We start from the raw sequence: 26527 nt of genomic DNA on the forward strand, positions 1-26527 counted from the left end.
AAGTTTTTTATAAAAAAAATAAAAATCTATTTTGTGTCAGACGTCGTGCTGCGTCGTGACGTACCCGGAAGTGTCCCGATCAGCAGCTGCAGCTAGCAGCGGCTAACTGCTACTACCAGCAACCTGAAGCTCCGAACACACAGACAGGCGGACAGACAGACAGACAGACAGGTAAGACACGCAACACTTTACCTCGGAGAGGTAATTCTTCTTCCGGTCCGAAAACAACAACAAACTGTAGAAGAAGAGTTCAGCTAGCAGCTAACTAGCTTTGTTAGCTCCCTCTCACCAGCCTCTCTGTCTGTTAGGAGACGAGGAAGCAGCTAGGAGACATGAATGCTCCCTCTCACAGCCTTTATGTCTGTTAGGAGACGAGGAAGCAGCTAGGAGACATGAATGCTCCCTCTCACAGCCTTTATGTCTGTTAGGAGACGAGGAAGCAGCTAGGAGACAGCCTCTGTGGCTGTTAGGAGACAAGGAAGCAGCTAGGAGACCGCCTCTCTATCTGTTAGGAGACGAGGAAGCAGCTAGGAGACAGCCTCTCTGGCTGTTAGGAGACGAGGAAGCAGCTAGGAGACAGCCTCTCTGGCTGTTAGGAGACGAGGAAGCAGCTAGGAGACCGCCTCTCTATCTGTTAGGAGACGAGGAAACAGCTAGGAGACAGCCTCTCTGGCTGTTAGGAGATGAGGAAGCGGCTAGGAAGCGGCTAGGAGACACACAGGCTCCCTCACAGCTCTCTCTCTCTCTCTCTCCTCTAGGAGACGAGGAAGCGGCTAGGAGACACACAGGCTCCCTCACAGCTCTCTTTCTCCTCTAGGAGACGAGGAAGCGGCTAGGAGACACACAGGCTCCCTCACAGCTCTCTCTCTCTCCTCTAGGAGACGAGGAAGCGGCTAGGAGACACACAGGCTCCCTCACAGCTCTCTCTCTCTCCTCTAGGAGACGAGGAAGCGGCTAGGAGACACACAGGCTCCCTCACAGCTCTCGGGCTCCTCTGTGGATGGACGTGGTCAGCTCGATGGGGCCGGAGAGAGTCTTACCGAACTCTGAGGACGAGCTGGGGGAGGAGGAGCGGCCGGCGGACGGAGCGGCGCTGCCCGGGTGGAGCGGAGGGGCGGGGGGGGAGGAAGGGGAGGGGCTGGATGGAGAGGAAGAGGAGGAGGAAGAGGACAGCGGAGGGTATTATTACCAACCCCTGAACCAGGAGCCTGACGGGGCGGGAGGAGAGCAGCTGCAGCTCAGGATGCAGGTGAGTGTCCTCAGTTATACCATTACTGTTGCATCATCATTATTATCACGATTATAACATAAGAAGAAAAGCCCAAACGTGTGGTGAGGGTGAACTGGAGGTCTTCAACTCCCACCTCCAGAAGAGCTTCTCACACCTCCTGAGGTTGGACATGGAGTCCTAGTGGACCGTGTTCAAAGCCTCTATTGTGTTGCGGCCGCTAGGAGCTGTGGTCAGAAGGTCATCGGTGTCGTGGTGGCAACCAAAGAACCCGGTGGTGAACACTGGGGGTGAGGGAAGCCGTCCAGCTGAAGGAGGCCTTTGGGCCTGGTGGGACCAGGGGTCTCCTGAAGCAGCTGACGGGTACCAGCAGGCCAGAAGGGCTGCAACTGTGATGCTAGCACTCGGGCATGGAGGAGTTCAGGGAGGCCATCGAGAAGGACTTCCTGTTCCTCAAGGAGGTTCTGGGAAACCATCCGACGGCTCAGGAAGGGAAAGAAGGGCCCTGCTGACCCTGACTGGGGACATCGTCGGGTGGTGGAAAGAGCACTTTGAGGAACTCCTAAACCCGGTCAACATGTCTCCTGGAGAGGGGGCAGCGCCTGAAGACTTGGGGGTCTCACCCATATCCCTGCTGGAGGCCACTAAGGTAGTCAAAGCTCCTTGGTGGCACCGGGGGGATGAGACCCTGAGATGCTGAAGGCGCTGGACGTTGTTGGGCTGTCTTGGCTCTTCAATGTCGCATAGGGGTCGGGAACATGGACTGATGACCGGGGGGCTGGTTCATCTTCAAGAAGGGGGACCAGAGAGTGTAAACGATCAGGGTATCGACCTGATCAGCCTCCCGGGGAAAGCTTATGCCAGAGTCTCTGTACGGCAGTAGGAGCTGTGTTCGTATCCTCGGTGATAAGTCAGACCATCGTGGATGATGTGGTCCTGTTGGCCTCCTCGGACCGTGACCTCCAGCGTTCACTGGGGTGTGAAGCAGCCGAGTGTGAAGCAGCGGGGATGAGAGTCAGAACCTCCACATCTGAGGCCATGGTGCTCTGCAGGAAACCGGTGGATTGCTCCCTCCAGGTGGGACAGAGTGCCACCCCAAGAGAAGGAGGTCAAGTATCTCTGGGTCTTGTTCACCAGTGAGGGTAAGAAGGAGCGGGAGATGGACCGTAGGATCTGTGGGTAAGGAGAAGACTTTCCTCTGTAGGACTCTTAGAGATAGAATAAGGAGATGAGTTTCCTCTGTAGGGCTCAGCCTTAGCGATAGAGTAAGGAGTCAGACATCAGGAGGAGCTTGGAGTTGAGGCTCTGCTCCTTCGTGTTAAAGGAGTCAGCTGAGGGGTTCAGCATCTCATCAGGATTCCTCCATTAGAGGTTTTAGGACACGTCCAACTGGAGGAGACCCAGAGGAAGACCCAGGACTCGCTGGAGGATTATCTCTCTGACTGGAACGCCTCAGGATCCCAGAATGATCTGGACATGTTGCTGTTAGAGAGAAGTCTGGGTCTGATGGACCTGCCGCCACTCACGCAAGCACACAGTCAGCCATTTTGTCTAACGAAAGCTAACTTCATGCTAGCAATCAAATTCACTTCTTTCGTGTGTGTGTATGAGTGAGTCACTCACCCACTGTCCGTCAGCTTGTGACAACAGGACATGAGCACCAACAAGCTGTGCTGTGTTTCCTTCTCCAGGAGGATCCTTAGTAGAGGAGATCCTCCATCTCTCTGGAGCCAGAGATCTGGAGGATCCTTAGTAGAGGAGATCCTCCAGATCTCTGGAGCCAGAGATCTGGAGCTGAGCCGGTCCAGCCACGCTCGTCTAGTTTCAGTATATTTGTCACGCTTTAGGAGGAAGTGCATCTCTGTCTCAACCTCACCTGTTGAACAGTGACCACTTGTTCTGGTTTCTTCTGTGGGCCTTTCTCGATAGCTAGTCGGTGGTCGGAGAGCCTGTACCGGGTCAGGGTCTGTCTCTGCTTCTTCCCCTGACAGAAGACAGATATTCTGACCATTCAGAATCTCTTTTTAGGGCCAGATAACATTCTAATCTACTTTGACTTGCAGTTTCTCTTCTCCGATGTTCCTAGTGTGTTCCTTTGCTTGTCTGTATGGCTGCGTTGACTCCAGCTGGTGTCTGGAGAGCAGTGCTGCTGTGAGGCTGCTTCTGCTGGGTGGAAGTTCGTCTCCCACCAGCTGCCTCAGGAGACTCTGTTCTGGGTTCAGCTCTTGGCTTCGGAGGGCTTTAACATGGAGGGGGTCTCGTGAGTTAGTTTGAAGGTGATTCCAGAAATGAAGTGCTCGTTTGTGGATGTTTATTATAATATCTGCCTAATTCTGCCCTACATGCATTTGTTGGTGTCTTTCTTTGAACGTTGAGGATCATTCTGCAGAACTCTGCATGCAGGGCTCCTGTGGGGTGTTTGTCCCATTGAGTGTAGCTATGGTGACTGAGTGGATCTCTCTCTCTCTCTCTCTCTCTCTCTCTCTCTCTCTCTCTCTCTCTCTCTCTCTCTCTCTCTCTCTCTCTCTCTCTCTCTCTCTCTCTCTCTCTCTCTCTCTCTCTCTCTCTCTCGCAGGTGATGGGTCTCCACCTCCCTGAAGCCCCGCCCACAGACAGTGATGAGGAGCAGGACCCTGAGGGGGCGGCGGCCGTGAGGAGCCGCGCCTCCATCCCCATGGACGCAGGTAGACTCCGCCCTCATGTCTACGTTGTTGTTGTAGTTATTATTGTTGTTATTAGCATGTGTTTTTAGTGTCTTCTGACATCACTTCCTGCTTTCTGACATCACTTCCTGTCTCCCTCAGACCACGTGGAGCTGGTGAAGAGGACGATGGCGGCCGTAGCCTTGCCGTCCCTCGCTGTGCCGTCCTGGGCCAGCGAGCTGTCCGACGCCCAGTGGAAGGACCTGGTCCAGAACACGCTGGAGAGCCGGCAGAGCCCGCAGGAACCACCTCACGGGCCCTGAACGCACCGCACAGCTTAACCAACATCAACTGGCCCTGAACGCACCACCACAGCTTAGACAACATCAACTGGCCCTGAACGCACCACCACAGCTTAGACAACATCAACTGGCCCTGAATGCACCATCACAGCTTAAATAACAACTGGCCCTGAACGCACCACCACAGCTTAAATAACAACTGTCCCTGAATCACCACCACAGCTTCAATAACAACTGGCCCTGAACGCACCACCACAGCTTAAATAACAACTGTCCCTGAACGCAACACCACAGCTTCAACAACCTCTACTCACCGAATTAACCATGACCACTTAACTTCGACTGACCCTGAACGCACCACGACTACTTCAGGGACACAACTTGAAGCTGAACCTGTAGTTTCTCTTTTTAGAAGCTCATTCCAGTATTTCTTTTTTTTTTTTTTACTCGTTTTTTTGCCAATTAATGAAATATTTCATGTTCCTGATCACTGTTTAGTTGGTGGCAGTGAGGCGACTCAATGACGTCCATATTAAATAAACAACAACGACAACAACAGTGTTCATGTGGACTCACCATCTCAGTGTCAGACACAAACCAAGAAACCACTGGAGTTCTGGTTGATGAGAGATGATCCTCCAGCTGACAATCCGGCTCAATGCCAGCCGGACTCTGGACTCACTCTGGACTCTCTTTGGACTCTGGACTCACTCTGGACTCTCTTTGGACTCTGGACTCACTCTGGACTCTCTTTGGACTCTGGACTCACTCTGGACTCTCTTTGGACTCTGGACTCACTCTGGACTCTCTTTGGACTCTCTTTGGACTCTGGACTCTCTTTGGACTCTGGACTCTCTCTGGACTCTCTCTGGACTCTGGACTCTCTCTGGACTCTCTTTGGACTCTGGACTCTCTCTGGACTCTCTCTGGACTCTGGACTCTCTCTAGACTCTGGACTCTCTCTGGACTCTCTCTGGACTCTCTCTGGACTCTTTCTGGACTCTGGACTCTCTGGACTCTCTCTAGACTCACCCTGGACTCTCTCTAGACTCTGGACTCACTCTGGACTCTCTCTAGACTCTGGACTCTCTCTAGACTCTCTCTGGACTCTGGACTCTCTCTGGACTCTCTCTGGACTCTTTCTGGACTCTCTCTAGACTCTGGACTCTCTCTGGACTCACTCTGGACTCTCTCTAGACTCTGGACTCACTCTGGACTCTCTCTAGACTCTCTCTGGATTCTGGACTCTCTCTGGACTCTCTCTGGACTCTCTCTGGACTCTGGACTCTCTCTGGACTCTGGACTCTCTCTGGACTCTCTCTAGACTCACCCTGGACTCTCTCTAGACTCTGGACTCACTCTGGACTCTCTCTAGACTCTGGACTCTCTCTGGACTCTGGACTCTCTCTGGACTCTGGACTCTCTCTAGACTCTCTCTGGACTCTGGACTCTCTCTGGATTCTGGACTCTCTCTGGACTCTGGACTCTCTCTGGACTCTCTCTGGACTCTCTAGACTCACCCTGGACTCTCTCTAGACTCTGGACTCACTCTGGACTCTTTCTGGACTCTCTGGACTCTCTAGACTCACCCTGGACTCTCTCTAGACTCTGGACTCACTCTGGACTCTCTCTAGACTCTGGACTCTCTCTGGACTCTGGACTCTTTCTGGACTCTCTCTGGATTCTGGACTCTCTCTAGACTCTGGACTCTCTCTGGACTCTGGACTCTCTCTGGATTCTGGACTCTCTCTAGACTCTGGACTCTCTCTGGACTCTGGACTCTCTCTGGATTCTGGACTCTCTCTAGACTCTGGACTCTCTCTGGACTCTGGACTCTCTCTAGACTCTCTCTGGACTCTAGACTCTCTCTGGACTCTGGACTCTCTCTGGACTCTGGACTCTCTCTGGACTCTCTCTAGACTCTGGACTCTCTCTGGACTCTGGACTCTCTCTAGACTCTGGACTCTCTCTGGACTCACTCTGGACTCTCTCTAGACTCTGGACTCTCTCTGGACTCTGGACTCTCTCTAGACTCTGGACTCACTCTGGATTCTCTCTGGACTCTGGATTCACTCTGGACTCTCTCTGGACTCTCTCTAGACTCTGGACTCTCTCTGGACTCTGGACTCTCTCTGGACTCACTCTGGACGCTCTCTGGACTCTCTCTGGATTCACTCTGGACTCTCTCTGGACTCTCTCTAGACTCTGGACTCTCTCTGGACTCTTTCTGGACTCTCTCTAGACTCTGGACTCACTCTGGACTCTCTCTAGACTCTCTCTGGACTCTGGACTCTCTCTGGACTCTGGACTCTCTCTGGATTCTGGACTCACTCTGGACTCTCTCTGGATTCACTCTGGACTCTCTCTAGACTCTGGACTCTCTCTGGACGCTCTCTGGACTCACTCTGGACGCTCTCTGGACTCTCTCTGGACTCTCTCTAGACTCACTCTGGACGCTCTCTGGACTCTCTCTGGATTCACTCTGGACTCTCTCTGGACTCTCTCTAGACTCACTCTGGACGCTCTCTGGACTCTCTCTGGATTCACTCTGGACTCTCTCTGGACTCACTCTGGACTCTGGACTCTCTCTGGATTCTCTCTGGACTCTCTCTGGACTCTCTCTAGACTCTGGACTCTCTCTGGACTCTCTCTAGACTCTGGACTCTCTCTGGACTCTCTCTCGACTCTGGACTCTCTTTGGACTCTGGACTCTCTCTGGACTCTCTCTGGACTCACTGGACTCGGTCTAAAGGAGCCAGCTGATGGGGGTACCTGACATCAGTGAGCTCACTAACGGTTAGATGGTAATACACTTAAGTTAAGTTCCAACTAAACTTAAGTTAACTGAACTTAAGTTCAGTTAAGTTAAGTTCAGAAGGAAAAAGGAGTCATTAGTTTAACAGGAAGCTGTCACTCAGTCTGATCCCGCCCACGAGCCGACGTCCAATCAGACTCGTCCACCTGTTGATGTTACTTCACTGTCAAACCCAGCGTGGAAACTTTGACTCCCTCTTGTTCCTCTAGGCATTTTATTTATATTCCACCTTGACTTATTCGATTCCCTACTCTTTATTTTTATAATAATTCCTAATTCATTTTCTTTCTCAATTGTGTTAATTTGTTTACTATTTTCTGAACGTTCATAAACAAAATGATGAATCAACTAATTGAAAAACTAAGTTCAATAGTTTAAAAGCCTTTTATTGAAATGTTATTATGATTGTATATTAAATAATCCCAATGTGTTTTATATTTATAAATACACGTAAGTATGTGTATTTATGTATCTATAAATATACATACGTACGTACGTACGTACGTGTGTGTGTGTGTATATATATGTATGTATATATATATGTATGTATATATATATGTATGTATGTGTGTGTGTATGTATATATATATATATGTATGTGTGTATATATATATATGTATGTGTATATGTATGTGTGTGTGTATGTATGTATGTATGTATATATGTATGTATATATGTATATATATATGTATATATGTATGTATGTATATGTATATGTATGTATGTATATATATGTGTATATATATATGTATATATGTGTGTATGTATGTATATATGTGTATATATGTATATGTGTATATATATATGTGTATATATGTATGTATGCATATATGTATGTATGCATATATGTATGTATATGTATGTATGCATATATGTATGTATGCATATATATATATGTATGTATGTATGTATATATGTGTGTATATATATATGTATGTATATATGTGTATATATATGTGTGTATATATATGTATGTATATATATATATATATGTGTATGTATACACACACAGATATGCATGTGTATTTGTTTTGTACGATCTTTGTGTTATAGATTCTAGAGGCTCTTGTGTGGTTTGAGTTGTATAAATAAAATTGAATACAAAAGGAGACGTGTATTCTGTGTTTTTGTACACGTTCAGGATGAGGAAGCAGCGTTCACTAATCAGTTATTATGATATGACTACTTCAGAAAACCTGCATATTAAAGTAATAGTACACAGAACTGATTGTCTTTTGTTCATGAACATCTGTACAAACTGGTACTTTCATTCTGAGTGCTACAGTACTACATGTGTGTTCTCTAGTATAGTACTACATGTGTTCTCTATAGTATAGTACTACATGTGTGTTCTCTAGTATAGTACTACATGTGTTCTCCAGTATAATACTACATGTGTTCTCTCTAGTATAGTACTACATGTGTTCTCTCTAGTATAGTACTACATGTTTTTTCTCTAGTATAGTACTACATGTGTGTTCTCTAGTATAGTACTACATGTGTTCTCTATTATAGTACTACATGTGTGTTCTCTAGTATAGTACTACATGTGTGTTCTCTAGTATAGTACTACATGTGTGTTCTCTAGTATAGTACTACATGTGTTCTCTCTAGTATAGTACTACATGTGTTCTCTCTAGTATAGTACTACATGTGTTCTCTCTAGTATAGTACTACATGTGTGTTCTCTAGTATAGTACTACATGTGTTCTCTATTATAGTACTACATGTGTGTTCTCTAGTATAGTACTACATGTGTTCTCTCTAGTATAGTACTACATGTGTTCTCTCTAGTATAGTACTACATGTGTTCTCTCTAGTATAGTACTACATGTGTGTTCTCTAGTATAGTACTACATGTGTTCTCTATTATAGTACTACATGTGTTCTCTCTAGTATAATACTATATGTGTTCTCTCTAGTATAGTACTACATGTGTTCTCTCTAGTATAGTACTACATGTGTTCTCTCTAGTATAGTACTACATGTGTTCTCTCTAGTATAATACTACATGTGTTCTCTATAGTATAGTACTACATGTGTTCTCTCTAGTATAGTACTACATGTGTATTCTCTAGTATAGTACTACATGTGTGTTCTCTAGTATAGTACTACATGTGTTCTCTCTAGTATAACACTACATGTGTTCTCTATAGTATAGTACTACATGTGTTCTCTATAGTATAGTACTACATGTGTTCTCTCTAGTATAATACTACATGTGTTCTCTCTAGTATAGTACTACATGTGTTCTCTCTAGTATAGTACTACATGTGTTCTCTAGTATAGTACTACATGTGTTCTCTCTAGTATAGTACTACATGTGTATTCTCTAGTATAGTACTACATGTGTGTTCTCTAGTATAGTACTACATGTGTGTTCTCTAGTATAGTACTACATGTGTTCTCTCTAGTATAATACTACATGTGTTCTCTCTAGTATAGTACTACATGTGTTCTCTCTAGTATAGTACTACATGTGTATTCTCTAGTATAGTACTACATGTGTGTTCTCTAGTATAGTACTACATGTGTTCTCTCTAGTATAATACTACATGTGTTCTCTCTAGTATAATACTACATGTGTTCTCTCTAGTATAGTACTACATGTGTTCTCTCTAGTATAGTACTACATGTGTATTCTCTAGTATAGTACTACATGTGTGTTCTCTAGTATAGTACTACATGTGTGTTCTCTAGTATAGTACTACATGTGTGTTCTCTAGTATAGTACTACATGTGTGTTCTCTAGTATAGTACTACATGTGTTCTCTCTAGTATAGTATTACATGTGTGTTCTCTAGTATAGTACTACATGTGTGTTCTCTAGTATAGTACTACATGTGTGTTCTCTAGTATAGTACTACATGTGTTCTCTCTAGTATAGTATTACATGTGTGTTCTCTAGTATAGTACTACATGTGTGTTCTCTAGTATAGTACTACATGTGTTCTCTCTAGTATAGTACTACATGTGTTCTCTCTAGTATAGTATTACATGTGTGTTCTCTCTAGTATAGTACTACATGTGTTCTCTAGTATAGTACTACATGTGTTCTCTCTAGTATAGTACTACATGTGTTCTCTCTAGTATAGTATTACATGTGTGTTCTCTAGTATAGTACTACATGTGTGTTCTCTAGTATAGTACTACATGTGTGTTCTCTAGTATAGTACTACATGTGTTCTCTCTAGTATAGTACTACATGTGTTCTCTCTAGTATAGTATTACATGTGTGTTCTCTCTAGTATAGTACTACATGTGTTCTCTAGTATAGTACTACATGTGTTCTCTCTAGTATAGTACTACATGTGTTCTCTCTAGTATAGTACTACATGTGTGTTCTCTAGTATAGTACTACATGTGTTCTCTCTAGTATAGTACTACATGTGTTCTCTCTAGTATAGTATTACATGTGTTCTCTCTAGTATAGTACTACATGTGTTCTCTCTAGTATAGTATTACATGTGTTCTCTCTAGTATAGTACTACATGTGTGTTCTCTAGTATAGTACTACATGATGCATTCATCCTCTAACTGTCTCTATTCATCTCTAATTGTCTCTATTCATCCTCTAATCGTCTCTTTTCATCCTCTAATCGCCATCGTCTCTATTCATCCTCTCATCATCTCTATTCATCCTCTAATTGTCTCTATTCATCCTCTAATCTTCTCTATTCATCTCTAATTGTCTCTATTCATCCTCTAATCGTCTCTATTCATCCTCTAATCATCTCTATTCATCCTCTAATCTTCTCTATTCATCCTCTAATCATCTCTATTCATCCTCTAATCGTCTCTAATCATCCTCTAATCTTCTCTATTCATCTCTAATTGTCTCTATTCATCCTCTAATCGTCTCTATTCATCCTCTAATCATCTCTATTCATCCTCTAATCGTCTCTATTCATCCTCTATTCATCTCTAATTGTCTCTATTCATCCTCTAATCGTCTCTATTCATCCTCTAATCATCTCTATTCATCCTCTAATCGTCTCTAATCATCCTCTATTCATCTCTAATTATCTCTGTTCATCCTCTATTCATCTCTGATCGTCCTCTATTCATCTCTAATCGTCTCCATTTGTCTTCTAATCATCTCTAATCGTCTCTATTTGTCCTCTATTCATCTCTAATCATCTCTATTCATCTCTAATCATCTCTATTCATCCTCTATTCATCTCTAATCGTCCTCTAATCATCTCTATTCGCCTCTAATCGTCCTCTATTCATCTCTATTCGTCCTCTATTCGCCTCTATTCGTCCTCTAATCGTCCTCTATTCGTCTCTAATCGCCTCTATTCATCTCTAATCGTCCTCTATTCGTCTCTAATCGCCTCTATTCATCTCTAATCGCCTCTATTCATCTCTAATCGCCTCTATTCATCTCTAATCGTCCTCTATTCGTCTCTAATCGTCCTCTATTCGTCTCTAATCGTCCTCTATTCGTCTCTAATCGCTTCTATTCATCTCTAATCGCCTCTATTCATCTCTATTCGTCCTCTATTCATCTCTAATCGTCCTCTATTCATCTCTATTCGTCCTCTATTCATCTCTAATCGCCTCTATTCATCTCTATTCGTCCTCTAATCGTCGATACCATCAAACTAAATGTCTTCAGACATAAACGGACATCTGGCTATCAGAAAAAAAAGCACTTTATCAACATTACACGTTTGTGAAGAAAATACCAGTTTGATTTAATTTAATGATTTTCTTTCGTGATATTTCTGTGTGGCAAGACTTTGACACTTCAATATAATGAAACATCAACTTTATGAATGAGAAATGATTCTCTTTGAATCACAGGTCGGACAGCAGTGCATTATGGGAACAAGTCAAAGTTAAGTTTTCTGGTGTTAAAGATGTAAAATCTAACATTTTAACACCCAGCTTTTATTTTGGCGAGGTAAACCCTCAGATATATTTACATGTTCCTTCATGTCTGATGATATTTGGGGTCATAACTAACTTTAAATGAGGTTTGGTCTGTAAACACTTTTATTACAGTTTTTTCCTCTCCCATAACCCCTGAACGTGTCACTTTGACCCGAAAGTCGATGACGTCACGGCGTTCAAATGAAACAGAAATGATGGATGCTGATTGGACGTCTACATTCACCGTGTCTCCTCGTCGCCAACGACGTTATCATCAGTTTGGAGTCCGTTCTGACAGGTGATTGGTCGGCTCACGTGGAGGGGGCGGGGCTTTGAGTGAAGCTGCCGAGTCAGTGAACCTCTGTGCTGCGTTCAGGGTCACGGGACAGACAAGCTCTTTTCCACAGCAGGAACTTAACGACCAGGACCAGCACCAGCACCAGGACCAGGACCAGGACCAGCACCAGGACCAGCACCACCATCAGCACCAGGACCAGGACCAGGACCAGCACCAGCACCAGGACCACCAGCACCAGCACCAGGACCACCAGCACCAGCACCAGGACCAGGACCAGCACCAGGACCAGGACCAGGACCAGCACCAGCACCAGCACCAGGACCAGCACCAGCACCAGGACCAGGACCAACACCAGGACCAGCACCAGCACCAGGACCAGCACCAGGACCAAGACCAGGACCAGCACCAGGACCAGCACCACCACCAGCACCACTACCAGCACCAGCACCAGCACCAGGACCAGCACCAGCACCAGGACCAAGACCAGGACCAGCACCAGGACCAGCACCACCACCAGCACCACTACCAGCACCAGGACCAGCACCAGGACCAGGACCAGCACCAGGACCAGCACCAGGACCAGTCTGGAGCTCATATTGATCTCATTGGTTGACACGCGGCTTTAAACTTGTTTTTATTTGCTGTTCCTCCTGAAGCAGAAAACAAACAGAAGTCATTTGCATTATTACTATTAAAATACAATAATGTGTAAATACCGACGCTACCTGAACGCTGTTTCGTTCACTGTGGGACAAAATAATGAATAATGTTTTGTCTCTTTAAATGTTCAAATCATGATGAGGATTGGGTTCAGGGTTCTTCATCACGGTCTTCTTCACTGGTTGAGCTTTGACCACGAGGACTTCCCTCACAGGCCCCGTGATGTGTTCAGGGACCTGCGGGCGGCTGCGTTCAGGCCCCGTGATGCGTTCAGGGACCTGCGGGCGGCTGCGTTCAGGCCCCGTGATGCGTTCAGGGACCTGCGGGCGGCTGCGTTCAGGCCCCGTGATGCGTTCAGGGACCTGCGAGCGGCTGCGTTCAGGCCCCGTGATGCGTTCAGGGACCTGCGAGCGGCTGCGTTCAGGCCCCGTGATGCGTTCAGGGACCTGCGAGCGGCTGCGTTCAGGCCCCGTGATGCGTTCAGGGACCTGCGGGCGGCTGCGTTCAGGCCCTGTGATGCGTTCAGGGACCTGCGAGTGGCTGCGTTCAGGCCCTGTGATGCATTCAGGGACCTGCGGACGGCTGCGTTCAGGCCCCCGGGATGAAGACAGATGCAGGTTGGAGGTGATGTCATCGTCACGTGACGGGAGGCGGGACAGACGTCTGCACAGTGTGCTACTCGTTAGCCTCCTCCAATCAGAGAGTCCGGCTCAGAAGGGACCACCTCCCTCCGGTCAGAGGGCCTCCTGATTGGCTGTCAGGTACTCCTCCGCCCTCTTGTGGGCCTCCAGAGCCTTGATGGTGTACACGTCCTGAGGGAGCTCAGACTTCCTCCTCATCAGGACCTTGTCCTTCTTCAGGTCCTTCAGACCCTGAGGGGGGCAGAGAAAGACCACTGATCAGAGGACCCTGGTGTGGGGAAGACAGACAGGCAGAGAGACAGACTACCGACAGACAGGTTACAGACAGGTTACAGACAGACAGACAGGTTACAGACAGACAGGACACAGACAGACAGGTTACAGACAGACAGGTTACAGACAGACAGACAGACTACAGACAGACAGGTTACAGATAGACAGGTTACAGACAGACAGACAGACAGACAGACTACAGACAGACAGACAGGACACAGACAGACAGACAGACTACAGACAGACAGGTTACAGACAGACAGACAGACTACAAACAGACAGGTTACAGATAGACAGACAGACAGACAGACTACAGACAGACAGACAGGTTACAGACAGGTATACAGACTACAGACAGACAGGTGACAGACAGACAGGTTACAGACAGGCATACAGACTACAGACAGACAGGCATACAGGTTACAGACAGACAGGTTACAGACAGGCATACAGACTACAGACAGGCAGACAGACAAGTTACAGACAGGTTACAGACAGACAGACTACAGACAGACAGGTTACAGACAGACAGACAGGTTACAGACAGGTTACAGACAGGCATACAGACTACAGGCAGACAGACAAGTTACAGACAGGTTACAGATAGACAGGTTACAGATAGACAGACAGACAGACTACAGACAGACAGACTACAGACAGACAGGTTACAGACAGACAGACAGGTTACAGACTACAGACAGGTTACAGACAGGCATACAGACTACAGGCAGACAGACAAGTTACAGACAGGTTACAGATAGACAGGTTACAGATAGACAGACAGACAGAATACAAACAGACAGGTTACAAATAGACAGACAGCTAGACAGACAGGTTACAGACAGACAGACAGGTTACAGACAGACAGACAGACTACAGACAGAAAGGTTACAGACAGGTATACAGACTACAGACAGACAGGTTACAGATAGACAGGTTACAGATAGACAGACAGACAGACAGACTACAGACAGACAGGTTACAGAGAGGTATACAGACTACAGACAGACAGGTGACAGACAGACAGGTTACAGACAGGCATACAGACTACAGACAGACAGTCATACAGGTTACAGACAGACAGGTTACAGACAGGCATACAGACTACAGACAGGCAGACAGACAAGTTACAGACAGGTTACAGACAGACAGACAGGTTACAGACAGACAGGTTACAGATAGACAGACAGACAGACTACAGACAGACAGGTTACAGACAGGTATACAGACTACAGACAGACAGGTGACAGACAGACAGGTTACAGACAGGCATACAGACTACAGACAGACAGGCATACAGACTACAGACAGACAGACAGACAAGTTACAGACAGGTTACAGACAGACAGACAGGTTACAGACAGACATACATGTTACAGACAGACAGACTACAGACAGACAGGCAGGTTACAGACAGACAGGTTACAGACATACAGATTACAGACAGACAGACAGGTTACAGACAGACAGACAGACTACATACAGACAGACAAGTTACAGACAGACAGGTTACAGACAGACAGACTACAGACAGGCAGGCTACAGATAGACAGACAGACAGGTTACAGACAGACAGGTTACATACAGACAGGTTACAGACAGACAGACTACAGACAGACAGGCTACAGACAGACAGGTTACAGATAGACAGACAGACAGGTTACAGACAGACAGGCTACAGGCAGACAGACAAGAGACAGACAGGTTACAGATAGACAGACAGACAGACTACAGACAGACAGGTTACAGACAGGTATACAGACTACAGACAGACAGGTGACAGACAGACAGGTTACAGACAGGCATACAGACTACAGACAGGCATACAGACTACAGACAGACAGGTTACAGACAGACAGGTTACAGACAGGCATACAGACTACAGACAGACAGGTTACAGACAGACAGACAGACAGGTTACAGACAGACAGGTTACAGATAGACAGACTACAGACAGACAGACAGGTTACAGACTACAGACAGGTTACAGACAGGCATACAGACTACAGACAGACAGGTTACAGACAGGCATACAGACTACAGACAGACAGACAAGTTACAGACAGACAGACAGGTTACAGACAGACAGACAGGTTACAGACAGACTACATACAGACAGACAAGGTACAGACAGACAGGTTACAGACAGACAGACTACAGACAGACAGGTTACAGACAGGTTACAGATAGACAGACAGGTTACAGACAGACAGGTTACAGACAGGCAGACTACAGACAGACAGGTTACAGACAGACAGGTTACAGATAGACAGACAGACAGGTTACAGACAGGAGACAGACAGGAGACAGACAAGACAGGTTACAGACAGGCATACAGACTACAGACAGACAGGTTACAGACAGACAGACTACAGACAGACAGGTTACAGACAGACATACAGGTTACAGACTACAGACAGGTTACAGACAGACAGACAGGTTACAGACAGGTTACAAACTACAGACAGGTTACAGACAGGCATACAGACTACAGACAGACAGGTTACAGACAGGCAGGTTACAGACAGGCATACAGACTACAGACAGACAGACAAGTTAGACAGGTAAAAGACAGACAGGTTACAGACAGACATACATGTTACAGACAGACAGACTACAGACAGACAGACAGGTTACAGGCAGACAGGTTACAGACAGACAGGTTACAGACAGACAGGTTACAGACAGACTACAGACAGACAGGTTACAGACAGACAGACTACATACAGACAGACAGACTACAGACAGACAGACAGGTTAAAGACAGGTTACAGACAGACAGGTTACAGATAGATAGACAGACAGACAGACAGGTTACAGACAGACAGGTTACAGACAGACAGACTACAGACACACAGGAGACAGACAGACAGACAGACAGGTTACAGCCAGGCATACAGACTACAGACAGACAGGTTACAGACAGACAGGTTACAGACAGGCATACAGACTACAGACAGACAGGTTACAGACAGACAGGTTACAGACAGACAGACAGGTTACAGACAGGCAGACAGACTACAGACAGACAGACAAGTTACAGACAGACAGGTTACAGACAGACAGGTTACAGACAGACAGACAGGTTACAGTCAGACAGACAGACAGGTTACAGACAGACAGACAGACAGGTTACAGACAGACAGACTACAGACAGACAGACAGGTTACAGACAGACAGACTACAGACAGACAGACAGACAGACTACCTGTGAGGCTTCACTCTCCATAGTCTTCTTCAGCAGCTGGATGTCTTCAGTCTCTGTTTCCATCGAGTACACAGCCACAGTATCACTGTACAACAAGTACTGCAAGTACACAGAGTACACGTTAGGACCAGGTTCATATATTATATATTTATAATATAGAGACACTAATAATGTTAAACAAGCATTAATAATGTTAAATAAACACTAATAATGTTAAACAAATACTAATAATATTAAACAAAAATTACTAATGTTAAATAAACACTAATAATGTTAAATACACATTATTAATGTTAATAAACAATGTGAAACACAACATAACTGACCTCTTCCTGTGGGTGGAGTCCTGGGCGGACGGGGTGGAGTCTATTGCTCTAAAATAAAGGAGCAGTTTGTGACTTAAAGATCACTCACTCATTTCATTTGTCAGCATAATTGGTTCCTTTACTTTTCATACTTTAAGTACATTTTGCTGAATAATCTATTTTTTACTAGTATAGTGTCTTCATTTCATTGTGTGTGTGTGTACACAGTATATATATATATATATATATATATATATATATATATACACACATGTACATATATGTACCTGTGTGTACACAGTATATATACACACATGTACATATATGTACACAGTGGAGTACCTGTGTGTACACAGTATATATATACACATGTACATATATGTACACAGTGGAGTACCTGTGTGTACACAGTATATATACATACCTCTGGGTTCTGTCTGGCCAGGTCCTCTATCTTGTGCCAGATCTCCTCTCGCTCCTTCAGCTTATATTTCTCTCTGCAGACAGAAAAGGATCCATCATGTCATCATGTCATCATGTCTTATCATGTCTTCATGTCATCATGTCATCATGTCTTATAATGTCTTCATGTCATCATGTCATCATGTCTTATCATGTCTTCATGTCATCATGTCTTCATGTCTTATAATGTCTTCATGTCATCATGTCTTATAATGTCTTCATGTCATCATGTCTTATAATGTCTTCATGTCATCATGTCATCATGTCTTATCATGTCTTCATGTCATCATGTCTTCATGTCTTATAATGTCTTCATGTCATCATGTCTTCATGTCTTATAATGTCTTCATGTCATCATGTCTTATAATGTCTTCATGTCATCATGTCATCATGTCTTATCATGTCTTCATGTCATCATGTCTTCATGTCATCATGTCTTCATGTCTTATAATGTCTTCATGTCATCATGTCTTATCATGTCATCATGTCTTCATGTCTTATAATGTCTTCATGTCATCATGTCTTATCATGTCTTATCATGTCATCATGTCTTATAATGTCTTTATGTCATCATGTCTCATCATGTCTTATCATGTCTTCATGTCATCATGTCTTATAATGTCTTTATGTCATCATGTCTTATCATGTCTTATCATGTCTTATAATGTCTTTATGTCATCATGTCTTATCATGTCTTATCATGTCTTATCATGTCTTCATGTCATCATGTCTTCATGTCTTCATGTCATCATGTCATCATGTCTTCATGTCATCATGTCTTCATGTCATCATGTCTTCATGTCTTATAATGTCTTCATGTCATCATGTCTTATCATGTCATCATGTCTTCATGTCTTATAATGTCTTCATGTCATCATGTCTTATCATGTCTTATCATGTCATCATGTCTTATAATGTCTTTATGTCATCATGTCTCATCATGTCTTCATGTCTCATCATGTCTTCATGTCTTCATGTCATCATGTCTTTATGTCTTCATGTCTTCATGTCTCATCATGTCATCATGTCTTCATGTCATCATGTCTTATCATGTCTTCATGTCTTCATGTCATCATGTCTCATCATGTCTTCATGTCTTCATGTCTCATCATGTCTTTATGTCTCATCATGTCATCATGTCTTCATGTCATCATGTCTTATCATGTCTTCATGTCTTCATGTCATCATGTCATCATGTCTTCATGTCTCATCATGTCTTCATGTCATCATGTCTTCATGTCATCATGTCTCATCATGTCTTCATGTCATCATGTCTTCATGTCATCATGTCTCATCATGTCTTCATGTCTTCATGTCTCATCATGTCATCATGTCTTTATGTCTCATCATGTCATCATGTCTTCATGTCATCATGTCTTATCATGTCTTCATGTCATCATGTCATCATGTCATCATGTCTTCATGTCTCATCATGTCATCATGTCTTTATGTCATCATGTCTTCATGTCTTCATGTCATCATGTCATCATGTCTTCATGTCTTATCATGTCTTCATGTCTCATCATGTCTTATCATGTCATCATGTCTTCATGTCATCATGTCTTCATGTCTCATCATGTCTTCATGTCTCATCATGTCATCATGTCATCATGTCTTTATGTCTTTATGTCTTCATGTCTTCATGTCTTCATGTCATCATGTCTTCATGTCATCATGTCATCATGTCTTCATGTCATCATGTCTTCATGTCTTCATGTCATCATGTCTTCATGTCATCATGTCTTCATGTCATCATGTCTTATCATGTCTTTATGTCTTCATGTCATCATGTCTTCATGTCTCATCATGTCATCATGTCATCATGTCTTCATGTCATCATGTCTTCATGTCATCATGTCTTCATGTCTTATCATGTCATCATGTCTTTATGTCTTCATGTCGTATCATGTCTTCATGTCTTATCATGTCTTATCATGTCTTCATGTCTCATCATGTCTTATCATGTATTCATGTCTTATCATGTCTTATCATGTCTTCATGTCTTCATGTCTTATCATGTCTCATCATGTCTTCATGTCTCATCATGTCTTATCATGTCTTCATGTCTTATGTCATCATGTCTTATCATGTCTTCATGTCTCATCATGTCTTATCATGTCTTCATGTCTCATCATGTCTTCATGTCTCATCATGTCTCATCATGTCTTCATGTCTCATCATGTCTTATCATGTCTCATCATGTCTTCATGTCTCATCATGTCTTATCATGTCTCATCATGTCTCATCATGTCTTCATGTCTCATCATGTCTTATCATGTCTCATCATGTCTTCATGTCTCATCATGTCTTCATGTCTTCATGTCTTATGTCATCATGTCTTATCATGTCTTCATGTCTCATCATGTCTTATCATGTCTTCATGTCTTATCATGTCTTATCATGTCTTCATGTCTCATCATGTCTTATCATGTCATCATGTCTTCATGTCATCATGTCTCATCATGTCTTCATGTCTCATCATGTCATCATGTCTTTATGTCTTCATGTCATCATGTCTTCATGTCATCATGTCATCATGTCATCATGTCTTCATGTCATCATGTCTTCATGTCATCATGTCTTCATGTCTTATCATGTCTTCATGTCTTCATGTCATCATGTCTTTATGTCTTCATGTCTCATCATGTCATCATGTCATCATGTCTTCATGTCATCATGTCTTCATGTCATCATGTCTTCATGTCTTATCATGTCATCATGTCTTTATGTCTTCATGTCGTATCATGTCTTCATGTCTTCATGTCTTATCATGTCTTATCATGTCTTCATGTCTCATCATGTCTTATCATGTATTCATGTCTTATCATGTCATCATGTCTTCATGTCTTATCATGTCTCATCATGTCTTCATGTCTCATCATGTCTTATCATGTCTTCATGTCTTATGTCATCATGTCTTATCATGTCTTCATGTCTCATCATGTCTTATCATGTCTTATGTCATCATGTCTTATCATGTCTTCATGTCTCATCATGTCTTATCATGTCTTATGTCATCATGTCTTATCATGTCTTCATGTCTCATCATGTCTTATCATGTCTTCATGTCTCATCATGTCTTCATGTCTCATCATGTCTCATCATGTCTTCATGTCTCATCATGTCTTATCATGTCTCATCATGTCTCATCATGTCTTCATGTCTCATCATGTCTTCATGTCTCATCATGTCTTATCATGTCTCATCATGTCTTCATGTCTCATCATGTCTTCATGTCTCATCATGTCTTATCATGTCTTCATGTCTTATGTCATCATGTCTTATCATGTCTTCATGTCTCATCATGTCTCATCATGTCTTCATGTCTCATCATGTCTTCATGTCTTATCATGTCATCATGTCTTCATGTCTTATGTCATCATGTCTTATCATGTCTTCATGTCTCATCATGTCTTATCATGTCTTCATGTCTTATCATGTCTTATCATGTCTTCATGTCTCATCATGTCTTATCATGTCATCATGTCTTCATGTCTTCATGTCTCATCATGTCTTCATGTCTCATCATGTCATCATGTCTTTATGTCTTCATGTCATCATGTCTTCATGTCATCATGTCATCATGTCTTCATGTCATCATGTCTTCATGTCTTATCATGTCTTCATGTCTTCATGTCATCATGTCTTTATGTCTTCATGTCTCATCATGTCATCATGTCTTCATGTCATCATGTCTTCATGTCATCATGTCTTCATGTCTTATCATGTCATCATGTCTTTATGTCTTCATGTCGTATCATGTCTTCATGTCTTCATGTCTTATCATGTCTTATCATGTCTTCATGTCTCATCATGTCTTATCATGTATTCATGTCTTATCATGTCATCATGTCTTCATGTCTTATCATGTCTCATCATGTCTTCATGTCTCATCATGTCTTATCATGTCTTCATGTCTTATGTCATCATGTCTTATCATGTCTTCATGTCTCATCATGTCTTATCATGTCTTATGTCATCATGTCTTATCATGTCTTCATGTCTCATCATGTCTTATCATGTCTTCATGTCTTATGTCATCATGTCTCATCATGTCTTATCATGTCTTCATGTCTCATCATGTCTTCATGTCTCATCATGTCTCATCATGTCTTCATGTCTCATCATGTCTTATCATGTCTCATCATGTCTCATCATGTCTTCATGTCTCATCATGTCTCATCATGTCTCATCATGTCTTATCATGTCTCATCATGTCTTCATGTCTCATCATGTCTTCATGTCTCATCATGTCTTATCATGTCTTCATGTCTTATGTCATCATGTCTTATCATGTCTTCATGTCTCATCATGTCTTATCATGTCTTCATGTCTTATCATGTCTTATCATGTCTTCATGTCTCATCATGTCTTATCATGTCATCATGTCTTCATGTCATCATGTCTTCATGTCTCATCATGTCTTCATGTCTCATCATGTCATCATGTCTTCATGTCTTATCATGTCTTCATGTCTTCATGTCATCATGTCTTTATGTCTTCATGTCTCATCATCTCTTCATGTCTTCATGTCATCATGTCTTCATGTCTTATCATGTCTTCATGTCTTATCATGTCTTATCATGTCTTCATGTCTCATCATGTCTCATCATGTCTCATCATGTCTTATGTCATCATGTCTTATCATGTCTTCATGTCTCATCATGTCTTATCATGTCTTCATGTCTCATCATGTCTTATCATGTCTTCATGTCTCATCATGTCTTCATGTCTCATCATGTCTCATCATGTCTTCATGTCTCATCATGTCTTATCATGTCTCATCATGTCTTCATGTCTCATCATGTCTTATCATGTCTCATCATGTCTCATCATGTCTTCATGTCTCATCATGTCTCATCATGTCTTCATGTCTCATCATGTCTTCATGTCTCATCATGTCTTCATGTCTCATCATGTCTTATCATGTCTTCATGTCTTATGTCATCATGTCTTATCATGTCTTCATGTCTTATCATGTCTTATCATGTCTTATCATGTCTTCATGTCTCATCATGTCTCATCATGTCTTATCATGTCATCATGTCTTCATGTCATCATGTCTTCATGTCTCATCATGTCATCATGTCTTCATGTCTTATGTCATCATGTCTTATCATGTCTTCATGTCTCATCATGTCTTATCATGTCTTATCATGTCTTCATGTCTTATCATGTCTTATCATGTCTTCATGTCTCATCATGTCTCATCATGTCTTATCATGTCATCATGTCTTCATGTCATCATGTCTTCATGTCTCATCATGTCATCATGTCTTTATGTCTTCATGTCATCATGTCTTCATGTCTTCATGTCATCATGTCTTCATGTCATCATGTCTTCATGTCATCATGTCTTCATGTCTTATCATGTCTTCATGTCTTCATGTCTTATCATGTCTTATCATGTCTTTATGTCTTCATGTCTCATCATGTCATCATGTCATCATGTCTTCATGTCATCATGTCTTCATGTCTTATCATGTCATCATGTCTTTATGTCTTCATGTCGTATCATGTCTTCATGTCTTCATGTCTTATCATGTCTTATCATGTCTTCATGTCTCATCATGTCTTATCATGTATTCATGTCTTATCATGTCATCATGTCTTCATGTCTTATCATGTCTCATCATGTCTTCATGTCTCATCATGTCTTATCATGTCTTCATGTCTTATGTCATCATGTCTTATCATGTCTTCATGTCTCATCATGTCTTATCATGTCTTCATGTCTCATCATGTCTCATCATGTCTTCATGTCTCATCATGTCTTCATGTCTCATCATGTCTTATCATGTCTCATCATGTCTTCATGTCTCATCATGTCTTATCATGTCTCATCATGTCTCATCATGTCTTCATGTCTCATCATGTCTTATCATGTCTTCATGTCTTATGTCATCATGTCTTCATGTCTCATCATGTCTCATCATGTCTTATCATGTCTTATCATGTCTTCATGTCTTATCATGTCTTATCATGTCTTCATGTCTCATCATGTCTCATCATGTCTTATCATGTCTTCATGTCTCATCATGTCTTATTATGTCTTATCATGTCTCATGTCTTCATGTCTTATCATGTCTCATCATGTCTTCATGTCTCATCATGTCTTCATGTCTTATCATGTCTTCATGTCTCATCATGTCTTATCATGTCTTCATGTCTCATGTCTCATGTCTTCATGTCTTCATGTCTTATCATGTCTTATCATGTCTCATCATGTCTTATCATGTCTCTTCATGTCTTCATGTCTTATCATGTCTTCATGTCTCATCCTGTCTTATCATGTCTTCATGTCTCATCATGTCTCATCATGTCTCATCATGTCTTCATGTCTCATCATGTCTTATCATGTCTCATCCTGTCTTCATGTCTCATCATGTCTTCATGTCTCATCATGTCTTATCATGTCTTCATGTCTCATCCTGTCTCATCATGTCTTCATGTCTCATCATGTCTTCATGTCTCATCATGTCGTGTGTGTGTGTGTGTGTGTGTGTGTGTGTGTGTGTGTGTGTGTGTGTGTGTAGTTACCTCTGTTTCTCAGCCTTGTACTGTGTGTGTGTGTGTGTGTGTGTGTGTGTGTGTGTGTGTACCTCTGTTTCTCAGCCTTGTACTGCTGAGTGCAGTCATCAAACAGCTTCTGGTTCATCTCCATGAAGAGCTTCAGAGCGTTGTAGATCAGACCGTGGATCGTCCTGAGTACATGAGTACATGAGGACATGTACAAGAACAGAGGACATGAGTACATGAGTACATGAGGACATGTACAAGAACAGAGGAAATGAGTACATGTACAGGAACATGAGGACATGAGTACATGAGTACATGTACAAGAACAGAAGACATGAGTACATGAGGACATGTACAAGAACAGAGGACATGAGTACATGAGTACATGAGGACATGAGTACATGTACAGGAACATGAGGACATGAGTACATGTACAGGAACAGAGTACATGAGGACATGAGTACATGTACAGGAACAGAGTACATGAGTACATGTACAAGAACAGAGTACATGAGTACATGTACAGGAACAGAGTACATGTACAAGAACAGAGTACATGAGTACATGCACAGGAACAGAGTACATGTACAAGAACAGAGTACATGAGTACATGAGGACATGAGTGCATGTACAGGAACAGAGTACATGAGTACATGTACAGGAACAGAGTACATGAGTACATGTGGACATGAGTACATGTACAGGAACAGAGTACATGAGTACATGTGGACATGAGTACATGTACAAGAACAGAGGACATGAGTACATGAGTACATGTACAGGAACAGAGGACATGAGTACATGTACAGGAACAGAGTACATGAGTACATGAGTAAATGAGTACATGAGGACATGAGTACATGTACAGGAACAGAGTACATGAGTAAATGAGTACATGTACAGGAACAGAGTACATGAGTACATGTACAGGAACAGGGTACATGAGTACATGAGTACATGTACAGGAACATAGTACATGAGTACATGTACAGGAACTGAGTACATGAGAGTACATGAGAACAGAGGACATGAGTACATGAGTATATGTACAAGAACAGAGGACATGAGTACATGAGGACATGAGTACATGAGAACATGAGGACATGAGTACATGAGAACATGAGGACATGAGTACATGAGGACATGAGTACATGAGGACATGAGTACATGTACAAGAACAGAGGACATGAGTACATGAGTACATGTACAAGAACAGAGGACATGAGTACATGAGGACATGAGTACATGAGTACATGAGTATACATGAGGACATGTACAAGAACAGAGTACATGAGTACATGAGGACATGAGTACATGAGGACATGAGTACATGTACAAGAACAGAGTACATGAGTACATGAGGACATGAGTACATGAGGACATGAGTACATGAGGACATGTACAAGAACAGAGTACATGAGTACATGTACAGGAACAGAGTACATGAGTACATGTACAGGAACAGAGTACATGAGTACATGTACAGGAACAGAGTACATGAGTACATGAGGACATGAGGACATGTACAAGAACAGAGTACATGAGTACATGTACAGGAACAGAGTACATGAGTACATGTACAAGAACAGAGTACATGAGTACATGTACAGGAACAGAGTACATGAGTACATGAGTACATGTACAGGAACAGAGTACATGAGTACATGTACAGGAACAGAGTACATGAGTACATGTACAGGAACAGAGTACATGAGTACATGAGTACATGTACAGGAACAGAGTACATGAGTACATGTACAGGAACAGAGTACATGAGTACATGTACAAGAACAGAGTACATGAGTACATGTACAGGAACAGAGTACATGAGTACATGTACAGGAACAGAGTACATGAGTACATGAGGACATGTACAAGAACAGAGTACATGAGTACATGTACAGGAACAGAGTACATGAGTACATGTACAGGAACAGAGTACATGAGTACATGTACAAGAACAGAGTACATGAGTACATGTACAAGAACAGAGGACATGAGTATATGTACAGGAACAGAGGACATGAGTACATGTACAGGAACAGAGGACATGAGTACATGTACAGGAACAGAGGACATGAGTACATGAGGACATGAGTATATGTACAAGAACAGAGGACATGAGGACATGAGTACATGATGACATGAGTACATGTACAAGAACAGAGGACATGAGTACATGTACAGGAATAGAGTACATGTACAAGAACAGAGTACATGAGGACATGAGTACATGAGGACATGTACAAGAACAGAGTACATGAGTACATGTACAGGAACAGAGTACATGAGTACA

At 42.9% G+C, this 26527-nt stretch overlaps 2 protein-coding genes across 3 annotated transcripts in view; one reads left to right on the forward strand and one right to left on the reverse strand.

The window, feature by feature from the left end:
* Positions 1 to 1000: 1000 nt before the first annotated feature.
* Positions 1001 to 4551, forward strand: mea1 (male-enhanced antigen 1; the record flags this gene model as incomplete). Its single annotated transcript, XM_079230097.1, has 3 exons — positions 1001 to 1249; positions 3804 to 3912; positions 4033 to 4551. 3 exons carry the CDS (start codon positions 1001 to 1003, stop codon positions 4191 to 4193), a joined length of 519 nt encoding a protein of 172 aa, XP_079086223.1. The 3' UTR covers positions 4194 to 4551.
* An 8240-nt stretch (positions 4552 to 12791) lies between these two features.
* Positions 12792 to 26527, reverse strand: part of ppp2r5d (protein phosphatase 2, regulatory subunit B', delta) — a gene marked incomplete at its 5' end in the record, with an annotated part of 27051 nt that continues 13315 nt past the window's right edge. The window contains 5 exons of one of the 2 annotated variants that reach the window (XM_079229718.1): positions 12792 to 13695; positions 16946 to 17044; positions 17275 to 17319; positions 17675 to 17747; positions 24315 to 24416. In XM_079229718.1, coding sequence (XP_079085844.1) covers positions 13558 to 13695; positions 16946 to 17044; positions 17275 to 17319; positions 17675 to 17747; positions 24315 to 24416 — 457 coding nt within the window. In that variant the 3' untranslated portion in view covers positions 12792 to 13557. Of the gene's footprint in view, positions 13696 to 16945; positions 17045 to 17271; positions 17320 to 17674; positions 17748 to 24314; positions 24417 to 26527 lie in introns of both variants that reach the window. The other variant, XM_079229717.1, reaches the window with a different exon arrangement.

Source organism: Taurulus bubalis, assembly GCF_910589615.1.
Source record: "Taurulus bubalis genome assembly, chromosome: 14".
In the NCBI taxonomy this organism is placed as follows: Eukaryota; Metazoa; Chordata; class Actinopteri; order Perciformes; family Cottidae; genus Taurulus; species Taurulus bubalis.